The following is a 22,906-nucleotide window of genomic DNA, read 5'->3' as shown; positions in this document are numbered from 1 at the left end:
TGTGAAAACTATGCTGAGTTAAAGCTAGAAGCTACACAAAATGAAGGGTTAAAATCAAGGTCCAGTCAGAAAGACTTTAGAAAGATGACTGTAGAGCTCAGTTCAAACAAAACAGACAGGTGAAACAGAGCAGGTCAAATGCCCAACTGCAGGAGATGCAGCAAGTCTCCATTTCACGTCAAAGAGCTCTGTCCAGCAAAGGAAGGACGATGCAATAGAGATGGCCATTATAAAAGTCAGGGTCACTCCAAAACAGTTCTTCAGTTGGTCAAAGAAGACCATGATTCAGACAAAGAGCAAGCCTTCCTTGGGGTTCTAGTTTCAAGTAGACAAGGCTGGCGTACAATGCTTCAGTTGTAAAATGAGCCAGTGACGTTCAAAATGGACACTGGGACAGATGTCACAGCCATTCCCAAATGTCTGTTCACAAAAGTGGCAAAGCAAATAGGCACTATGCTAAACCCAACAGAGAAAGTGCTCATGGAGCCAGGGAAACATAAGCTCACAGTGAAAGAAATGTTTACTAGTTCAATCAAGAGGAAATAAAAACAAAACCTTTTACTCAGAATTCCAACTTCTTCCTTTATACTTAATCAGAACTGTTTATGAGGTCTGTTTTGTCCAAAATGAATATGAACATATATTCACTGAATAGAACACTCATAAAAGCAAAGAATATGAAAGCCATATTTTTCAACTTCTATGGCACAAGCTGATTGTTGCAAATTTTAATTGAATTCTTTTGTATGCAAAATAATTACAGATACCTGAATGTCTCTAATGCCCTGTAGACTATATAAAAAAATAGACTGTCATTAACCAATCATAGATCAACTGCAAGCTGGAAAATTTTGAAAACAGCATGCAAGTGTAGAAACAATTGGACATAATGGGAGATTTGCCTACCAGAGCAACAAGTCCACAGCAAATGCCATTTCATTGACCCTTCATTCAACCTGAAAGCATGTGGACAGTAAGAATGCATACATCAAGAGCACAGTTAATGTTTTGGGTCAGGACCCTTTGCAGATCTACCCCTCACCTTTTTTTCTCCAGTCCTGCTGAAGGGTCTCAGCTCGACTGTACTCTTTTCCATAGATGCTGCCTGGCCTGCTGAGTTCCTCCAGCATTTTGTGTGTGTTGTTCACAATCAATCTAACCCTTCTCGCCTACATCTGCCACGTTTCTTACATACATGTGCCTACCTAAGAGTCTACTACGTATCCCTTTTCTATCAGCCTCTACCACCACCCCCATACAGCTACTACTCTCTGTGTAGATAAAAAAAAATCTACCTCTGACATCTCTCCTAAATTTTCCTCCACCCACCTTAAATGGATGTTCCCTGATAATGGCCATTGCTGTCTTGGGCGAGAAGTGCTGGCTATTCACTATATCTATGACCCATAATGTTATACATCTCTACCAAATTGCATCTCATCCTCTGTTGTTCCAAGGACAAAAGGGCTAGCTCACTCAGCCTTCCCTCATTAGACATGGTCGCTAATCCAGGCAGAATTAGTTTTCAACCTGAACGTCGTTTGATGGCAGAAGGTATTGGGAATTTTACTCATGGTTTAAGTATATTCATTATTGCAACCTTCATGGAGGATACATTAATTTATAAAATATTACCCAACAATCAGTGAAACCTGCAGCACTGAATTGAACACAACATTGAAGCCCATCAAAATAATAATGCCATTCAAAAGTACAAAAATATTTTGTCCATGTCATATTCTGAGGTAACGTGCAAGTACAGTGTCCAACTCAGCAGCCTGGATTTTACAGCTGTGATACCCACTCCCTTAACCCTTGTCCTTAGAAATTAAAGAAGGGAAAACTGAAGTGTTAAGTTAAACTAACAAAGACTTAATGGACAAATTCTCTTTGAGGTTGGCGCTGAAACATATCTAAAGGGGTCATTCTGTGAGCAAGTGCATTTATTCAAATCTGAGCGCTTTTTGATGTCTCCAAGATGCCTAATGTATTTTACAAGCAATAGCTTTTATTGTTTTTTTTTAATAGATGCATGGCACAGGTACTTTTTGCTCATCCAGATGTGGTTAATGAAAATGAAATGGTGAACTTCTGCAAGTCTACAAGCTGAAACTTTCAGTGCTGCACAAAATACTAGGCTCAAATGTACTTCAGAAGTTTGATTTGCAACTTTCTGTCTCAAAGGTCAGGATGTGATCAGTCCGAAGTATTTGCAGAACATGTAGCAAAATAATATTCTACCAAAACCACAGAGCGCTGCAAAAACAGGCCAACAATATCTTCATGTGTTAAAACTGAACACACTTGTACAAGCGGTGGTAAACCATGTATATATGTTGTAACTCGGTTGCCTGTCTGGACACACCCCTCTGCTGACTGCCCCTGTGGCTCCTCCCACAGAGTCCTGTATAAAGGTGTTCGTCTTGCCCCTCCCCCTCAGTCCGGGGGCAGACACTCACTGTGGAGGTCGTATTGTACAGCAAATAAAAGCCTTTCAGTAGTTTACCAAACCTCAGTCTTTTGGAGTAATTGAAGGTGCTTCACAAGCAGAATTTCATTGTGCACTTTTCAAATGGATAGTTTAATTCTAAATGAAATTGGACACTCTCAGCAAATTCTGGTGATATTTTAATACCTTTAATTTTCATCATTTATGATCAATGGCATTCTAGTAGCTCATTCTATTCTGCAAAATCTAATTAAGAGAGAAGTGGAAGTATAATGGAATGCTATTAGTCAGTACAATCTAATTTGGTGAATCATGCATAGCTTTATCATTTCAGTAAGTGATGCATCAAAAATTAACATTTCATTGATGACTGCATTCTAACATAATATGTAGCACATGGCAGTGTTGATATTATGGACATCCTGTATGTACATTGTTCCTTTAAATAAAAACTGTTGGTGTTTAGTAATGCCCCACCCTAGGATGTAAAAAGTCGATGGTGTTTCATTTAGCATTAATTAAAAGGAATATGAAAACCTTTGACATCCAATTTTTGAGTAGAGGGTCGGCTTATCCAATCCACAGCTTTTTGAAAGTTGAGTCAGTAGGCTGGGCTTAGCATGATCCAGCCCATTGAATATTGAAGGTCATGGGAGCTCCCAATTTCAACTAGGGATGCTGAAGTCCCACTTTTTCCAGCTCAACTCACTCTGCTGTGTTGAGCTACATAATCAATATGGGTACTCCACTGGTTCTTGCCCTCTCTCGTACAAAGCAAGAAATAAAAGACATACGGCTTGTTGTCACCTAATGAATGGGCGATCGAACGAGCTTCATGAATGGAAAGACATGATATTGTACAGGGTTGGGTGAGTGGTAACAATGTATGAATAGGTGGAAATGGAGGAGGTCCATGCACAGAAAAAGATGAGCAAGTTAAGTGGGTGTGAGGAATGATTTACTGCAAAAGGCAAACCAAGAGAATAACAATGTTTAAAAGGCATTTAGCATTAGATTGCATGGGGAAAGTAGGCTGGAAGGTCCTATTTCTATATTTCTCTAAGACAAGAAGAGATGATGCATATAATAAGATACAGGTGAATGTGCTGTCCTATTTAACAATCTGCTTGTAAGACTTGGATCATGAAAGGCAAGCTCTGATCATGTTGCTTTTGTCTCAGCAGCAGGGTCTATCATTGCATTATAGAATCATAGAGCACTACAGCACAGAAACAGACCCTTCGATCCATCTAGTCCATTCCAAACTGTTATTCTGCCTCGTCACATCTACCCGGAGCCAGACCATAGAGCTCCATACCTCTTGTCTCGTCCATGTACCTATCCAAACTACTCTTAAATATTGCAATTGAACCCACATCGACCACTTCTGCTGACAGCTTGTTCCATGCTCACAACACCCTCTGAGTAAAGCCACTGCTCCTATTCCCCTTAAATGTTTCACCTGTCACCCTGATCTTTTGACCTCTAGTTCTTGTTTCTCCCGACCTCAGGGGAAAAACCCTTTGCCCCTCATATTTTTCTATACCTCTTTAAGATCTCCCCTCAGTCTTCTTTGCTGTAGGGAATGTCATAATCCAGTCAAGCTTTCCTCATAAGCAGGTTCTCAAGTCCCAAAAACATCCTTATAAATTTTCTCTGCACTCTTTCAAGCTTAATGATATCTTTCTTGTAGATAGGTGACTAGAACTGCACACAGTACTCCAAATTTGGCCTCAGCAACGTCTTATACAACTCCAACATGACATCCCAAATCTTGCAGTCAATACTTTGATTTATGAAGGCCAATTTGCCAAACGCTCTCTTTACGACCGTATCTCCTTTGATCATTTTAAAGGATAATGTAATAGTAGTGATCAAATGTGAAGGATTTTGATGCAATAACTCAGCAGAATTTGGGGTTAATAATAAGCTCTAGATTTGACATGAATGGCAAAAGAAAATGTGGGCAAAGTCTAAAAATTACCGTATGCATTGTATTAAGAGCTGAAATGCAGTATAGTGAAAGCAGATTTCACAATAACTTTCAAAAGTGATTTTATGCAGACAATTTCTCTTGTTTGCCATCATTTTCTTTAGATGCACGGAATGATTCATGCATCAATAATGGAATTATTGCATTTATAATGGATGAGCCATTATAAATCTTATGGCTTTGCGGAAATCAATCATTAGTTCCAGGAGGTGATCTAAAAGACGAAAGGAAAAGGTCTTGAATTTTTTTTCTAAAGGTTCTTGAAGAATATTAACTGAAAATGAAGAAGCACTGGCAAGAGCTGTAATGGGCTGGGTTGATCAGATCCAAACAATTCGAGAGTCCAGGAGATGTGGTAATAAGTGTTCAAGCACAACAAAGTAACTGAAGCCTAATTTATTATCATAAAATGGAAAGCACAAATAAATCACTGTACAAAATACTGCATAGCAAGTCACAAAGATTTCAGGGTTCACGGTTCTTAGTCATCACTTGATTGTCACTGTTGTCAGGGGAGCTCCGAATTCTAACTCAATTATGAAACCACCTATGATTCCTAGGCACCAATCGTGATTCCTGGTATATGTGAAGCCAGAAGAGCCCAGGGAAAGGTACCTTTGATCATTTGTTCTGATGCCATTAACTTGGTCTGGTGTCTTTCATTCAAACAATACATGTGTTCATTAACATTGTGTTCAATGTACCCTTATAAATCAATTAGACACTTTAATAATTACTCCTTATCCATCAGTCCACCAATGTTCTGGACCTAACATTCTTTTAGTTACCAACGAGCATTAATATTACATATAAGCGATAAGCCTGAATGCAAAACAGAATCCATCAAGCCACTTTGACAGACACTAAGAAATAATCCATCAACCTACCTCTCAAAGTGAGCAACAGACATTTAATCATTAACAGACATCGTCATGTTAATGGTGACTGAGACCAAGAAAGAATCCAGCTGCTGTCAACAAACATTAGACATTAACAGATCTACAGTGTTTATCTTGCAGAGATATTCTACACATTGCCAGCTCATAAAGAGTTAAATTGTCATTTTGTACTGTTCAAATGTTCGTTCAATGTGGTCCAGTACCTGGCCGCCTGGTGTGCTGACAACAACCTGGCCCTTAACACCCAGAAGACCAAGGAGATCATTGTGGACTTCAGGCATGCTAGGAGCCACACTCACATCCCCATCTACATCAACGGAGCTGTAGTGGAACGTGAATCAAGCTTCAAGTTCCTTGGTGTCCACATTTCCGAGGATCTCACCTGGTCCCTGAACTCCTCCATCCTGATCAAAAAGGTGCAGCAGTGCCTTTATTTCCTGCGGAGCATCAAGAAACATATCACAGAAGCATATCCCTGTTGATGGCAAAATGATGCGTGAAAAAGCACTTAGCCTCAATGAGAACTACTGTGAGGGGGTTGAGGAGAGCGAGAGGAAGGAGTTTAAGGCTAGTAAGGGATGGCTGGCTGGCTATGTAAAGCACTACAGCCTCAAGAACAACAGTATAACAACTATTTACATAGCATTTACATTGTATTAGGTATTATAAGTAATCTAGAGATGATTTAAAGTATACGGGAGGATGTGCATAGCTTATATGCAAATACTACACTATTTTATATAAGGAACCCGAGCATCTGTTGATTTTGGTATATGCGGGTGGTCCTGGAACCAATCCCCCATGGATACCGAGGGACGACTATACTTACAAATGGGGATAGTACAGAAGTAAAGAAGACACATATTTATACAAATCATTGGTGAGACCAGAGTGGGAGAACTCTACAGTTTTAGATACTTCAAAGAGGGCACACAAGCACTGGTTCACAAAGATAATACCATGCCTATATGAGAGAATTGAGACACTAGCACACATTTTATTCAAACAAAGGAGATTTTTCACATTCTAAAGAGTTTTCTTTTACAAATAACTAAGGAGAGAGTTGTTCCTTCAGTTGTCAAGTCAATGTTAAATCACCAATTTAGAGTCAGTGTTGGATGAAGATAGTAATGAGAACAATATTACTGGGTCAGTGTGAAGGATAGTAATTGAAAAAAACAAAGAAATTATTGAAGGAAGATTCAACAATTGCAGATGAGGATGCAAAATCATTGAACAGGGAGGACAGCTGATTTGATTTTGATTGTTCAAACCGTGATGTCAAAGACATGTAGTGTAATTCTGTGCTAGTTACATTATGATATATTTATGTCTATGCTTAAAACAGAACCAGATTTTTTTAAAAACGAAAGCAAGAATGTTTAGAATATATAGCAGGTCTGCAATAGATGGAAGAGAATTGAAGGAAGAAAGGAAGAGAGATAGCATTTTAAACAATGAATTTATGTTTTTTTTTCCAAACATTAATCCAAGTATCTCCACAATTACCATCTTTTCCACTGGTAAAAGTGTTTGCAGTTAACATCTTAACTTTGTTCAAACATTTAAAACAGTGTTGTGTTTGTTTTTGTAATGTCTTTACTAAATCTGTAATGCCATTAACTGTAGTGAATAAGATTCATATTAAACATCTGCTTCTCAATGCCTTGAATTTGCCTTCTGTGCTGTGCACGGACAATTAGTGTCACCAGTGTGATGATTATTTACAAGTTAAACACCCAATCTTTGTGTGGTTGCTGTGGAAAGATAATTGTAGAGTGAACCAAATAAGAGAGGAGAAACTTGTCAGAAATGTTGCCAAGCCGTCCACCTGCTAGATGAGTTCAGGTTATCTTTCTCCACTGTCTACTCTGGTCAAATCCTTCATCATTTTATATATTTACCATCAATCTTCACTCTCCTTTTTCTTTAAAGAAAGCAGTAGTATTTTCTCTAATCTCAAGATTGTTAAATGTCATTTCCAGTACAAAGGACAATAAGATAAAGAACATAATAATAACAAAAACCAATAAATGTAAATATATAAGATAGCTTGTGAACATAAATTGATTTGTCTATCCATAAAGTGGTGCTAGGTACAGGAGTGTCTGTTCATAATGTGACTTTGACAGGAAATAATAACATAGTGGTGGTGGTGATGATCAACCTTACTGCTTAGGGAAGGTAACTGTTTTTGAGTCTGGTGGTGCTGGCGTGGATATCATGTAGCCTCCTCCCTGATGGCGTGGGATAAATAGTCCATGAGCAGGGTATGTGTGATCTTTCAAATGCCTTCACATCCTTCCCTGTCATGTGATACCCAGAATTGAACAAGGTACTCCATTTGGGGCCAGACCAGTGTTGTTATAAAGGTTCAGCATGATTTAACAATATTGTGTTGCCCTATTAACTACTGACTCAGCCTGTCCCGCCTCTTTCAATAACTTGTGCACACTTCTGTAGGGCACATTGCTCCATCAACCCTTTTAAAACAGCATGCTTCATTATTTATTACCTATTCTCATTCTTCCTAACAAATTACATCACTTCACATTTGTCTGCTTTAAAACTAAATGGGCCATACCTGTACCATTCTTCGAGCCTATTTATATACTGTTATAGTTGATTCTTGTCCTCCTGGTAATTCACAAAGCCATTTGCAAACTTGGAAAATGTTACTTGCATCTCTAAGTCTAGGTCAGTAATATAGTTTGAAGAAAGCAACGATGGTCGGAAACCACCACTGTTCTTCCTTGTCTAGTCCAATGTGTGTTTAAAAAAACGCTGGGAGATTGGATCTTTGTCTTTTGTTTCTAGAGGAAATTTTCTAGCTTTGAAGAGGTTCAATAGTTCAGTAACCAAATACATCTTGTGTTTTAATCAATAGCAAGGTATTTTTGTATTCTAATGGGAAAGGTTATTCAAATTAGAAAAGTCATTAAATTCTGCAGGTTTTGCAGCTTATTTGAAGTGTTATGGTATATTTGTTATAACCAGATATCTTATGGCATTCAATAATGTTGCAAAGTCCTTTCATTTGTGCCAGAACCAGATCTAGTTAGTATTACAGACAAATGTGCACTTAAATAATGGGTTTATTAATCAAATATGTTTAGATATATTTCTTGTATTTTGAAGAAAATATTAGGATATTTAAGAGGGAAAAAGCGCTTATGAAATCAGTACTGACATGAGCCATTGTTAGGTTTATACACACACAGATGCATTACTGGCAGTGCCACAGTACTGGGAATTGATGCAAGCTTTGGCCCTTGCTGCCTCTGTGATAGTAAACTAGTGCTCTCACAGCCACCATATGGAGAGGCTGCCTGTGAGAGCTGGTGATGACAGAACAGCAGTGAGTGGTGCAGCTGCTCATCACTGAGATGTGGGACTCAAGGTTCAAAGTAAATTCATTGTCAAAATACATGCACGTTACCAGATACTACCTTGAAATTCATTTTCTTGCAGGCATTCACTGGAAAAATAAAGAAGTGCAATAGAATCTACAAAAAAACATGCATAAACAAAGACCGACAAACAACCAATGTGCAAAAGAAGACAAATTGTGCAAATAAAACTGAAAACATGAGTTGTGAAGGAATCCTTGAAAGAGCCTATAGGTCCGATGATCAGTTGGGAGTTGTGGTCAGTGGAGATGGTTTAGGAGCCTGATAATTATTCATGAACCTGGTGGTCTGGGACTAAAACTTCTGTAGCTCCTGCCTGATGGAACTAGTGAAGAGAGAGCATGGGTCTGTATTGTGGGGGCCTTTGATGATGGATGCTGCTTTCTTGTGACAGCACGCCATAGAAATGTACCCAGTGGTGGGGTGTCATTGCCTGTGATGGACTGGGCTTGTATCCCCCACTTTCTGCAGTCTTTTTCATTCCTGGGCATCGGTGTTTCCATACCAGGCCGTGATGCAACCAGCTAGGATACTTCCAACTGCGTAATTATCGAAGTTTGTCAAGTTTTTGGTGACATGCTAAATCTACACAAACTTCTAAGGTAGTAGAGGCATTGTTGTGCTTTCTTTGTGATGGCATTCACACACTGGTCCCAGGATAGAGCCTCTGTCAAGGAATTTAAATTTACAGACTCCACCCCAATCCCCAAATGAGGACTGGTCATGGACCTCTAGCTTCTTCCTCCAGTAGTGTTTAATCAGCTCTTTGGTTTTGCTGACTCTGAGTGAGAGTAGTTGTTGTGGCACCACTCAATCAAATTTTCTATCTCCCTCGTATATGCTAATTTGTCAACACATTTAATTCAGCCAACAATAGTGGTGTTGTCAGCAAACTTAAAATACGGCATTAGAGTTGTACTTTGTCTCACAATATAAAGTGAGCAAAGTATGTGACTAAGCACACAGCCTTGTGGTGCACCTGTGCTGATGGTGAGTGAGGAGGAGATGATTTTGCCATTCCTTACTAACTGCCAGTGAGGAAATTTGGGATCCAGTTGCACAGGTCAGTATCAATGCCCAGATCTTGGAGCTTAGTGATGAGTTTGAAGAAACAATAGTATTGAATGTTGAGCTGTGGTCAGTGAAGAGCATCCTGTCGTGTGCATTGCCGTTGCTAGATGTTCAGAGCAGAGCGAAGGGCCAATGAGATGGCATCTGCTATTGATCTGTGTGACAATAGGTAAAATGGAGCAGATCCAGATTACTCCTCAAGCAGGAGTCAATCTGCTTCGTGACCAACCTCTGAAAGCACTTCATCACAGTGGATGTACGTAATTCCAGTGGACAATGGTGGAATTACGTACATCCACCGTGATGAAATGCTTTCAGAGGTTACCACATTCTTCTTGGACACCAGTGTGAGTGAAGCCTGTTTGAAGCAGCTGAGGACCTCAGACTGCTGAAGATGTTCGTAAATTCTCCAGCTAGTTGATTAGCACCAATCCTCAGTACTCAGTCAGGTATGCTGTCTAGGCCAGATGCTGTCTGGGTTCATCTGCCTGAAGGATAAGTTCACGTCAGCCTCAGACTGAGATCACAGGGCCACCAGAGGCCGTGGGGCTTTTTGAAGGTACCTCCGTTTTCTGTCGGCTATACCCTGCTCTGTATGATATGTACAGCCGTCACTGATAACTGGCACATCTAATGCCCATGATGTCAGATTATCTTGATTCTGTCATCTCTCTTGTCAGCTGTTGGATCCCCTTCACTTTATCTGGCTGCATAATTCTCTCTTGCCCAGCCAGGGATTTCACTGTGGTAAAAGCTCAGTGTTTTGAGCTTAGCGGTCAAATAGGGAGAAGAGGAGCATCCAGCATCGGACGAGAGGTAATGAAAGTGCTTGTAGGATTGAGGTGGTCTGTCAGTACATGGAATTGGTGCTGCCAGTCCTGATTCACCTGTATTCACTGTGCTAGTCAGTGTACTGTCCTATGCCCCGTGTTGCTGCATTGAGTGGCCAGACTGTTCGCTTCAGCACATCTAACATCACAGGCAGTCTCTTTGCACAAAGGTATCAATGGTTCAATGCCTTGTGAGTGCTGGTGGAGAGCAGAATTTTGGACCGGGTTCCTGGCTGCGCAGTACAGAGACTGCTTGGCTGATTTTAAAGAGAGTTGGGTGTACTCCTATGAATTCTAGAACAGGAGGAATGAGAGCACTGTGACAAATCAGAAATACAGGAGAATGCTAAAAGGGGTATTTATACATTATGAATATTGTCAATCTTGAGTAAATTTGATCAATGAAAATATGGGAATAATACATTTGAAAGAACTGCTTATATTAAGCTATTGGCTGTCAGTCTCCCCAGTATGAAAATAGTTTCAGTGCCCAGGACCTAGGTTGAGTAAATAAGAACAAACTATTCATCTTAGCAAACAAGGTAATAATGAGGGAACGTAGACAGGGTAGGAGGTTGAGACAGAAGGTAAGAATTTTATAACTCATTGGTTGAAAGTGTGATTGAGGTAGTAACCTTCATCACATTTAAAAGTGTCTCAATGAGCAGCCATGTTAAAAATAGCTGGACGTAACATTAAATGGCCTCCTCTTGTGTCATAAGTATCCGTGATCCTGTCACACCATTTCGTTAGGTTCGCCGTGTGATTTCAGCTTGGCACAAGAACAGGGAATTACCAAATTAATGCAAAAAACAGAACACAATCAATTGAAATCCAACACACAGATGGCTTGTTTTCCTGCTTGACATTCATTTTCATTTGAGCACAAATAAATTTTTATCTGAGCACAAATAACCCATTTATTCGTATGTTAGTATATTTCTACAGATTTCTTCTTGTCAGTACACTGTACTTCTACGTATCAAGTAGAGAATCAACTTTGGCTGTTGAATTACCATGCAGATTTAGTTCTGATTATTCTATTACATTATATTATCCACACATAGTTTTTACAAATAATGAATAGTTTGTAATTCACTCTGATGGTGGTGTCTGCCAGTGTACTATCCTATGCCCCGTGTCGCTGCATTGAGTAGCCAGACTGTTCGCTTCAGCACATCCAACATCACAGGTAGTCTCTTTGCACAAAGGTATCAATGGTTCAATGCCTTGTCAGTGCTGGTGGAGAGCAGAATTTTGGGCCGGGTTCCTGGCTGCGCAGTACAGAGACTGCTTGGCTGATTTTAAAAAAGAGTTGGGTGTATTCCTATGAATTCTAGAACAGGAGGAATGAGAGCACTGTGACACCGTCACTGTCTGACGGTGGTGTCTGAAAAGAGGATGCTGTCCAAGTTGCATGCCATCTTGGACAATGTCTCCCATCCACTACATAAGGTACTGGTTGGGCACAGGAGTACATTCAGCCAGAGACTCATTCCACTGAGATGCAACACAGAGCATCATAGGAAGTCATTCCTGCCTATGGCCATCAAACTTTACAACTCCTCCCTTGGAGGGTCAGACACCCTGAGCCAATAGGCTGGTCCTGGACTTATTTCCTGGCATAATTTACAAATTACTATTTAATTATTTATGGTGCAACTGTAACGAAAACCAATTTCCCCCGGGATCAATAAAGTATGACTATGACTATGACTAATTGTTCAGGATCTGAAGGAACACAGCAATGCCAGTGTTTATTGCCCATCTCTAATTGACCTTGAAAGGGAGGTGTTGAGGTGCTTATTGAGTTGTTGCAATCAATTATTTTTGTTTCTCTCAGAAGTGTGATAGATCATAATTGGGTCACATGACCATTATGGAAGACAACAGAATCAACTAATTGGCTGGTCAGTTTACTTAAACTGAGTATAGCATTCAGATTTCCTTCCCCAAATGACAATGTCTTTACAAGCATGCAGTAATTTTTGGACCTCTTTTATTTCAGATTTATTTAATTAACCAAATTTAAGTTCCCCAGCTGTTGCAGTGTGAATGGAACGTGTCTGCAGATCATTAACTCAGGCCCCTGGATCACTATTCCAGAAGCATAGCCACTAATTAACTGTGCCCTTGAGTAAAGTGCTTTATATCATTGAAATAATGGACTATGGACCAATTATTTATTGCTTTGAAGAGAAAATAGTCCTAATTAATTTAGATCGAGCTTAATGGTGTAATATTTTAAATATATCTTTTATTTTAATCCCAAGTGTTTGGTGAGTTTAGGCAATTTGAGGGCATTATAAGGAAATATACCGTCTTCTAAGGCGCTGCTGTATTATGTTTAATGTTCAAGATATGTAGATTGGGAATCTGGGCATGCGGTTTTGTCTGCAGAATTATTCATTTTTAACTTGAGCAAGATTAACGGGGTAAGATATATTTATTTATTCTAATTCTGTACATGAGGTGAACAGGATCTCCAATTTGCAAAAAGCTTCCTGTTATCTGAGATCTATTAATGACAATTTACTTCTGATCTTTCTGTTCTGTATTATTTAATTTTAAGTTCTGTAATTTCTAACCATGCCCCGTAAATAATACGATTTCAGCTGCACACTGGTGCCATTTATGACTGACCCGCAATTACTTTTGTCTTTTCAAATTGGAAATCTTTGTTTCAGGGTGAACTGTCATCTGATGTCTAGCTCAGAACTAATAATATTCAGGCAATTAATTATAGTGACAGCTGGAGGATTCAGAATCCACTTATAAAATGATCTGGAAGAATACACCACTGTAACTGAGAGGAAAAGGTGTTCTCTTTAGGATACATGACAAGACAATGACATCTTGTGAGCTCAACTGGCTCCCTGTTCTGTTCATATGCATAAATAAGGTTTGTGCCAAAACAGAAGCAATTTGATTGTATATCTGCTCTGTTTAATTTTTTAAGAGAATATTGGCAAAATTCTTGTGATACTGATAGGAGGTGATGGTCATCTTCTAGTGTAAAATGGACTATCCTGGAAATCAGGAAAAGAGAATGTTCACGTTACTTTTAGTCTAGTCAATTGTCATTGATGTTTTTCTTCAATATAGTTAAATACTTAAAATAGTGCAGGGTCTCGGCCTGAAACGTCGAATGTACCTCTTCCTAGAGATGCTGCCTGGCCTGCTGTGTTCACCAGCAACTTTGATGTGTGTCACCTAATCTTTATAATTAATTAATGGCACCCAAGGTTATTGGCTGGTAGTCGATTGCTTGGGCAAAGCTACCAATCTGAAAGTTTTCTCTTTGTTTCTTTGCAGCTTCCTTGTTGAAAGGCTTGAAACATGTAAACATAGTCCTGCTTCATGACATCATTCACACGAAGGAAACCTTAACTCTTGTGTTTGAATATGTGGTAAGTGCTTTCCCCTGATTGCTGATGGAATTGCTTGGATGATAATTACAATGTAATTACTCTAGTGAATGTTTATACTCTCAATGTAATCAGTCTTTGTCATCCTCCAAGTATGTTTTTCTTGTGTCTACACACATAAGTACAGACTGTATAGTCTGGTTGGTAGAGACTCCCATAGGGCCTGCAAGCTTTGCAGATTTTAAAACATTATTGACTGTTAGATGACTGTCTCAGTCGCCACAAATTTCTTTTTTATTGAATTACTTTCAAATGTTTTCATTTTTAGTTACACTCTAAATCAGAAGTAGAGTTTTCATTTGGGGAAAAAATGTAGCAATGCAATTTAATTATCATTTTAGGACTGGTAGATTTGTAGATTTAATTCAAAATGGTTAACATCAAAACTTCAGTTTCATTAGTTAATGCAATATATTATGCTTTATTTTCTTGATTAAAATCATATTTTTTATAACGCAGTTAACAGTTCTATTTTCTTTTGAATTGCTAATTAGAATTCAGTAATTCTAAGTCAGGAAATAATTACTGCTGCAATTGTTAAATTACATCATGATCATTTGGACTTAAACAAAACTGACAAAAAATAGTTCTACTGTTGCATAAGTGTCTGTAGTTGGTGTTATTGCCACAAGTTAGACAAGACCATAAGAGATGGGAGCAGAGTAGGCCAACTAACCCTTCATGTCTGCTCTACCATTCAGTAAAATTGCGACTGATGCAGTGCTGGCCTCATAATCTCTTGCCTCATCCCCTCAACTCCCCTGTAGTTCAGCTAGCTGTCAGCACTTGCCCACAAATACTCACAATGATAACACTGATGCCATTCATAGCTGCAAGGCCATGAAAAAAAATCCTGATTTCCTGACATGTGTGTGAATTTATGGAGCCTCTATCAGGCACATATGCAAGAATTTCTATACTAATTTAGGAAAAAGCATTTTTCTTTGTCCAGAAATCAATTGGGTTTGGAGGGGGATGGGGAAATCAAATTGCTCTTTAAAACAAAATTAGTTAGGTATTGGATGATGTAACTTAAGACAATTGTACTAATGAATGTCTCTGAAGTGTTATACTGGTTGTTTCTGCAGGCAAGTGTCCTTGGCAATATTTTTCAGTGGTTAGGAACTAAATATAGATTTTTATATCCTTATTCTGCTGTATTAATGGTTATGTCTGAATTTGCACCAACGCTTAAATTTGCATGGAATATATTGAAGAGCATTGCAGCTCTGGAGCAAAAATATATAGTAAAAAGATGGTCTTAGTTTCTTTGAATGATTTATACTCCCCTTAGTTTTGAAACAAAGATTTCCACATTTTTGCATCGAGCTCAATGTGGGCTGGCCAGTCAGCGCACCCTAGGACTATGTTCCCAAGGCCAGTGGGGTGATGTAAAAAAGCTTTCCGACTCATGTTTCATGTCAGCTTTTTGCATTAACGCAGCCACTGTACTATTATTCTAAGAACAAAATGTGATGTTTGCTTCGGGCAATGCTCTGTCATGTAGCAAATAACAGCTGATTATTAACATGAAAAGTGGCTGACCCATTCATTTGCTGTTTTCTTGACTTGAAAGCATGATTTATTTCTATGTTATCTTTTTGTTGGCTTTAATAATGCTGCTTCATTCTGGTAATATATACTGCTGAGAGCATAGTGACATCTGTTAGAGGCTTTTTACCTTCTGATTAAGAATAGATATGCATGAGCTACCCAGTCATTTTCTTGTCAAACCATGATAGTAACAGCATCTGCATATATAAAAAGCTAAAGCACTTAACAGGAGTGTCACCAAACAAATTTTGACACTGAGCCAGATATTAGGATAATCTCAAAGAGAGGTTTTAGGGAGTATCTTCAAAAGAAGTAAATGAGTCTGATGGCATAATTTTGAGAACTCTGAGCCTTGCTTCAGGGCTTGTCAGCCATTATAGGAGTGACTAGAAGAGTAAATCATGGCCATGCTTAAAGATGAGGAAAAGAGATTTGAAGCTGAGCCACTGTCAGGCCAGGAACTAATGTAACACTGTTCAAGAGGTAATGGGTGAATTGGGTGTTGCATCTTGCCTGCAGAGTTTGTGATGAGCCAAGCAGCTCCCTCCTCAAGTTGATTTTGCTTGTTAAGTATGAATTTGTGGTTTTGTAAATAAATGTTACCGAACATAAGAGAAAAAAATTTATCCGATTGCCAGTATTATGTTTGTGATGTTTAAATAAAACCGTCAATTTATATTGGTTCAAATTCTGTCATTGGAAAACAATATTTTTCCTTTCCAATCCAATGCCCTTTAAACTAGTTGTGGTTTTATTTGATTGCAATGAGCTGCTGCTTGCTGCCAAAAGTAACTTTCAGTAAAATTTTGTGCTGGTTTCATCACTGTGGATTTTTCTGGAAATATGTTCGTTGGGTCATATTACTTGGGTACGTAAAAATACGTTATTTTTCCTTGGTGCACCCTTTTTTGGCGATGTTTAAATTCTTTGTCTTCCATCTGTTCTTTTTTAATCTATCATTTTCATTTCTATTGCTTATCCCTTTTAAGACATCATCAATTACTTGCTTTTGCAGTCCTGATTTAGGACTTGTTATCAGAACAAATTATTCTTCTTTTCATATCCTATCTAACCTTTTGAGTGTTTTGTGTCTTTTTTTTAAGTCATCAAGATGGTCCTGTCAATAAATATCGATTTGTTGGAGTACTTTGTGAGAGAAAGAGAGCCGTCCCATTTACCATTCAGCTGCACACAAGGGGCCATTTACATGGTTAAAATAAACCGATGACCTTCACATCCTAGGGATATGGGTGGAAACCGGAACACCAACAAACTACTTTCATAAGATGAGAGGGGAAAGACTTTGAGAGGAGCTGAGGGACAACTTTTTCCACACAGACAGTAGTGGGTATATGGAACAAACTGTCAAACGAAGTGGCAGGTGCCAGGTTTAGTTTTAAAAGATATTTGGACATAAATGTTTAAAAATACCTGGGCAGTTATATGGATAGAAGTTGAGAGGGATGTGGGCCAAATGCAGGGAATTGGGATCGGCTCAGGTAGGCAACTTGTTCGGTATGGATCAGTTGGGCTGAAGGGCGTTTTTCTGATCTGTGTATCGCTGACTCATCAGGGGAGTTGCAGTCATATGACTAAAATACAGACTTCACACAGACAACATCAAAGGCCATGATCAAATCCTGGAACTCTGAGAAAATAGCTCTACCAGTCACACCCATATTTGGACAATGCCTTACCATATTTAAACAATAAGGTATGAGGGGCTTGTTATGAGAAAGGCTTCAGGTGGTATAGCATCTTCTTTTCAATTGTATTTTGAAACTCACAATGCCTGGGAGATTACCGTCTAATGCAATGGGTCCTTAAATCTTACCCTGGTAGTCCACAAACATTAGTGCAAACCAAAGACCACCAACTGCACAGCACTCTCTACTGAGAGGCAACAGGCTTAAAACAACAATTAATCTTTGCAGCCATGACTGCAGAATTGCAACGTTTTCCTTTAGTGCAAAAGAAAAGACCTGTCACACATATTCCCATGCATTAATTTGCTTCTGCACAGGCTTTGACACAGTGGTCCTGCCACTCAGGAATCTTCTCAACAATGTTACTTCTCAAGTATGTGTGCTGGATGTTGACATGATTAAATTCAATGTTCATTGGGATCACTGTCAGGCTCTCTTAGTCTTCATCTTCATTGTGCACGACTATGACATAGAACCATGGAACATTACAGCACAGAAACAGGCCTTTTGGCACTTCCTGGCTGTGCCGAACCATTTTTCTGCCTAGTCGCACTGACCTGCACCTGGACCATATCCCTCCATACACCTCTCATCCATGTACCTGTCCAAGTTTTTCTTAAATGTTAAAAGTGAGCCCGCATTTACCACTTCATCTCGCAGCTCATTCCACACACCCACCAATAATGTGAAGAAGAACCCCCTAATGTTCCCTTTAAACTTTTCCCCCTTCACCCTTAACCCATGTCCTCTGGTTTTTTTCTCCCCTAGCCTCAGTAGAAAAAGCCTGCTTGCATTCACTCTATCTATATCCATCATAATTTTATATACCTCTATCAAATCTCCCCTCACTCTTCTAGGCTCCAGGGAATAAAGTCCTAACCTATTCAACCTTTCTGTGTAACTCAGTTTCTCAAGTCCTGGCAGCATCCTTGTAAACCTTCTCTGCACTCTTTCAACCTTATTTATATTCTTCCTGTAATTTGGTGACCAAAACTGTACACAATACTCCAAATTCAGCCTCACCAATGCCTTATACAACCTCATCATAACATTCCAACTCTTATACTCAATACTTTGATTTATAAAGGTCAATGTACCAAAAGCTCTCCTGACGACCCTATCTACCTGTGACGCCACTTTTAGGGAATTTTGTGTCTGTATTCCCAGATCCCTCTGTTCTACTGCACTCCTCAGTGCCCTACCATTTACCTTGTATGTTCTAGCTTGGTTTGTCCTTCCAAAGTGCAATACCTCACACTTGTCTGTATTAAACTCCAACTGCTATTTTTCAACCCATTCTTCCAGCTGGTCCAAATCCCTCTGCAAACTTTGAAAACCTTTTCACTGTCCACTACGCTTCCAATCTTTGTATCATCAGCAAACTTGCTGATCCAATTTACCACATTATCATCCAGATCATTGATATAGATGACAAATAACGATGGACCCAGCACTGATCCCTGTGGCACACCACTAGTCACAGGCCTCCACTCAGAGAAGCAATCCTCCGCTACCACTCTCTGGCTTCTTCCATTGAGCCAATGTCTAATCCAATTTACTACCTCTCCATGTATACCTAGCGACTGAATCTTCCTAACTAACCTCCCATGTGGGACCTTGTCAAAGGCCTTACTGAAGTCCATGTAGGCAACATCCACTGCTTTCCCTTCATCCACTTTCCTGGTAACCTCCTCGAAAAACTCTCATAGATTGGTTGAACATGACCTACCACACATAAAGCCATGTTAACTCTCCCTAATAAGTCCCTGTCTATCCAAATACTTGTAGATCCTATCTCTCAGTACTCCTTCCAATAATTTACCTACTACCGACAGCAAATTTACCAGCCTATAATTTCCCGGATTACTTTTAAAACCTTTTTTAAATAGCGGAACAACATGAGCTATCCTCCAATTCTCCGGCACCTCACCCATAGATACCGACATTTTAAATATATCTGCCAGGGCCTCTGCAATTTCCACACTAGTCTCCTTTAAGGTCCGAGGGAATACCCTGTCAGGTCCTGGGGATTTATCTACTCTGATTTGCCTGAAGATAGCAAGTACCTTCTTCTCCTTAATCTGTATAGGTTCCATGACCTCACTACTTGTTTGCCTTATTTCCATAGACTCCATGCCAGTTTTCTTAGTAGATACAGACACAAAAAAACAATTTAAGATCTCCCCCATTTCTTTTGGTTCCATACATAGCCGACCACTCTGATCTTCAAGAGGACTAATTTTATCCCTTACTATCCTTTTGCTCTTAATATACCTGTAGAAGTTCTATGGATTATCCTTCACCTTGACTGCCAAAGCAACCTCATGTCTTCTTTTAGCCCTCCTGACTTCTTTCTTAAGTATGTTTTTGCACTTTTTATACTCTTCAAGCACCTTATTTGCTCCTTGTTTCCTTTACATGTCATACATCTCTCTCTTCTTCTTTATTAGAGTTCCAATATCCCTTGAGAACCAAGGTTCCTTATTCTTATTCACTTTGCCTTTAATCCTGACAGGAACATACAAACTCTGCACTGTCAAAATTTCTCCTTTGAAGGCCTCCCACTTACTAATCACATCCTTGCCAGAGAACAACCTGTCCCAATCCACGCTTTTTAGATCCTTTCTCATTTCTTCAAATTTGCATCTGCATCAACCTCTTGTGATCCATAACTCAGTTTGTTGACAGCTTTTACATCATAATTCTTTCTGCATTAAGATTTTCAGAGCATTGACTACTGGTCTTGGTTGGTACTTTATAGAGGTTTTACATCATGCTGGATGTGATTTAGGGCCACTAAAATGTTGGGTGTAGATGCTGGAGAGAATCATGCTGTATTGCAGCTAAGAGGTGTTGTTGACTTCTTCCTGTGCTGACAAAAATTTCAGAGCAAGCACTGATTGAGCCACCACAATTGATTGAAATCTTTGAAATTGCTGAAAAATGTCAAGTTTTCTGTAATAAGCAGAAAATATTTTTGATGGGTTGTAAATATTATGCTCTCTTGACTGAATCAGTTGAAGTTTGAAAGCTGATTGAATTAATGCAATACAAATATTTTGTCATTCAGTTAATAATTTTAATAATTTGATGCATCCATTGCTTCAGGCAGTTTTCCTTTGTTTTCTGTGTATTTTTGTGGTTGAAATTGTTAATATGGTTGTCAAGGTACAAAAAATGCAATAAATTTCCATTGTCCTCAACTGTCAGCACCAAGTTCAGTCTAAACACAGAACCTTCTAACCTCACTTCATCCAATTTCATTCTCTTCTGAATAACTGGAAATGTGAAAGCCGTCTGGCACTGATCCAAATACGGAACAAAGGCTATTGGCCTTATACTGATATGTACCCTAGTCTAATCTGCACAAAACCAATGCAAGACTTTTATTTTTTATACAACAGCTTATTTTGCAGACGTTTTGAAGGACAATTCAGTAGCTCCAAACAGATCGTTCCATTCCTTTTGTAATGTTGGAAAAGCACAAAGCCCAAAGAAAAAGATAGGATGCATAACTTCAAATTTAATGCCTGTTAGCACTAAATTCTGGGCAATTTTAAGGAGTTGTTTGACAACTTTAAGCAGGTGAAAGGAGCTGTCAGAGTTCTTTTCACATGGGACCATTACAACTGTCAGTAAGAATGCATTTATAATTTTCTGAAGCAGCAGATGCCTCAAAGGGCTTGAAAGTACTCCTGTTTCTCCTCAAAGTACATTCTGTGTATCTAAATTAAACAAACGATTTTTTTAACGTTTAATTTATTATACTATTGCATCAAAGGCAAGGAAGCTGCAAAAGGAGAAACACTTCAAAGGAAAATGACAATAAAATTTAAATTAAAATACAGCTTAAATTGGATTGTCTTTTTACCAGTTAACTTGCAATTTGAAAGTCTGTTTTACTTTATATGGTTTCTTTAAACAATGCAAAACCTTCAATAAGGAGATTTGCACAGAACTGTTTATGCATTTAATTATGCGTCATGAGTTCCTCTCTTTGTTTTCTGATCATCAATCCTTCAGCAAATACTAATGGAAAATCAGGGGGTTATAGCAATGGACGTCTTGCTCAGCTGGTGTTGTGGATTCCCAGCTCCCTGTTCTGAGGAGCTGTTTGGCCACAAGTTGAAAGGCATATATTCATGTTAAGGGATAAGAGAGTCTAAGGCCTTCCAAGCCTCAACACAACACTGCTTGAGATGAGGTCTAGCTATGCTTTACAAGGACTCTTCCTATGTATAGAGGATTAGCTACACTGGCTCTCTGTTCTGACCTCAGACTATCATGAAACCATGGGCAGTGAGTACAAGCAGTGGTCTGATTCAGTTCAGTTTGTTTTGTCCACACACTCACTCGACATCTGCAGCTTGACCTACTGCGTATCTAGGTCCCAATCTCGTTGTTCCGTTTTGGGCATCGTTCTGTTTCATGCCTGTACTGGAAGCTTAACATGATGCTATTGCGACGGAGAGTACTCAGTAAACACACTCCTTACACATGCATGTTCACTCACACACAAAGCACAAATGCCCTGCCATCATGCTGTCATTGTGGCGAGTGTACGCACTTCATTGTCTTCCCTGGCATATTAACCCACTGTTTTCCGAGTCAGACCCCAAAGTTCAGTTTATATTTATTCTTTATTTGTATTTAACTGTAAGTATGCGATTGTGCTGCGCATTCTGCTGTTTCGGTGCCGAGCCCTAAACCTAGCTGATGCGCTCAAGTTGACTTTATGGTACCCTTCCCACCAGACATGGAGAAATATTCCATTTCTTTAATAATGGGGGTGTGTAAATGTGTATATATTGTTCGTATACTCTATTCAAAGTAGAAACTTCTGTTTATTTCATAATATGACTGTATTGCACCCCTCACTACACTGTGAGGTGCAGTAATCTAATTCATGTGCAGTCTTAAGTTAACTTGTTGCTAATTAAAGCTGGTATATCTTAGTGCCTTAAGAAAAGGAACTATTCACCCTCAGTAAGAGAGGCGGGGGGGGGGTCTTCCAGGAGTTCACACTGGACAAGAATAATTATGGAACTATTATTATTTTTTCTTATAGATATCATTTTGTAATTATTGGCATTTTTCTTTTCACTATTTCCACTAATTTTTGTAGGTTTGATTTTTGATACATCTAATTAACACCCTTGCACTAAAGTGTTAAGCGACACCAGCTATTTTTTTCTTTGGTCATAACCAACATATCTAACAGCTATTTTTCATGCCAGTGTATGCAGAGAAGCTGAACACACTGTGGCCTTGGAAACTTCATGTCCAATGGACTGCTTCTATTCTTGTGGTCTGAAATTCAGCCAAACATTATTTTTTTGTGTGGCTAAGTGCAAATGAAAGTATATTGAAACTTTGAACTAAAGTTATGAAATCAATTTTCAATTTGCAACGTGTGTGTTTGAGATTCACGTTTGGTATAGCTTTTGAATGATGCATAGAGCCTGCTGTTATTTCTGTGTGTAATAACTGCAGAACATGTTAAGTTTTAATCATTCATTCTTTTCATTTTTGGTTCTATATTGATTTGCTTTTGTAAAAGGATTTT

The 22,906-nt window shown here is 38.9% G+C and overlaps 1 protein-coding gene across 6 annotated transcripts in view; it reads left to right on the top strand.

Moving 5' to 3' along the window:
- Nucleotides 1-22,906, top strand: part of cdk14 (cyclin dependent kinase 14) — a 633,043-nt gene that overhangs the window by 234,732 nt on the left and 375,405 nt on the right. For all 6 annotated transcript variants that reach the window (XR_011885468.1, XM_072253720.1, XM_072253724.1 and 3 more), the window contains one exon: nucleotides 13,968-14,062. Coding sequence is in view for 5 of the 6 variants with exons in the window: in XM_072253720.1 (XP_072109821.1) it covers nucleotides 13,968-14,062 (95 nt within the window). In the remaining variant the exon portion in view is untranslated. The remainder of the gene's footprint in view (nucleotides 1-13,967; nucleotides 14,063-22,906) is intronic.

Source organism: Mobula birostris, chromosome 3 (genome assembly GCF_030028105.1).
Source record: "Mobula birostris isolate sMobBir1 chromosome 3, sMobBir1.hap1, whole genome shotgun sequence".
Classification (NCBI taxonomy): domain Eukaryota; kingdom Metazoa; phylum Chordata; class Chondrichthyes; order Myliobatiformes; family Myliobatidae; genus Mobula; species Mobula birostris.
This window is presented reverse-complemented; position numbering and strand designations above follow the sequence as displayed.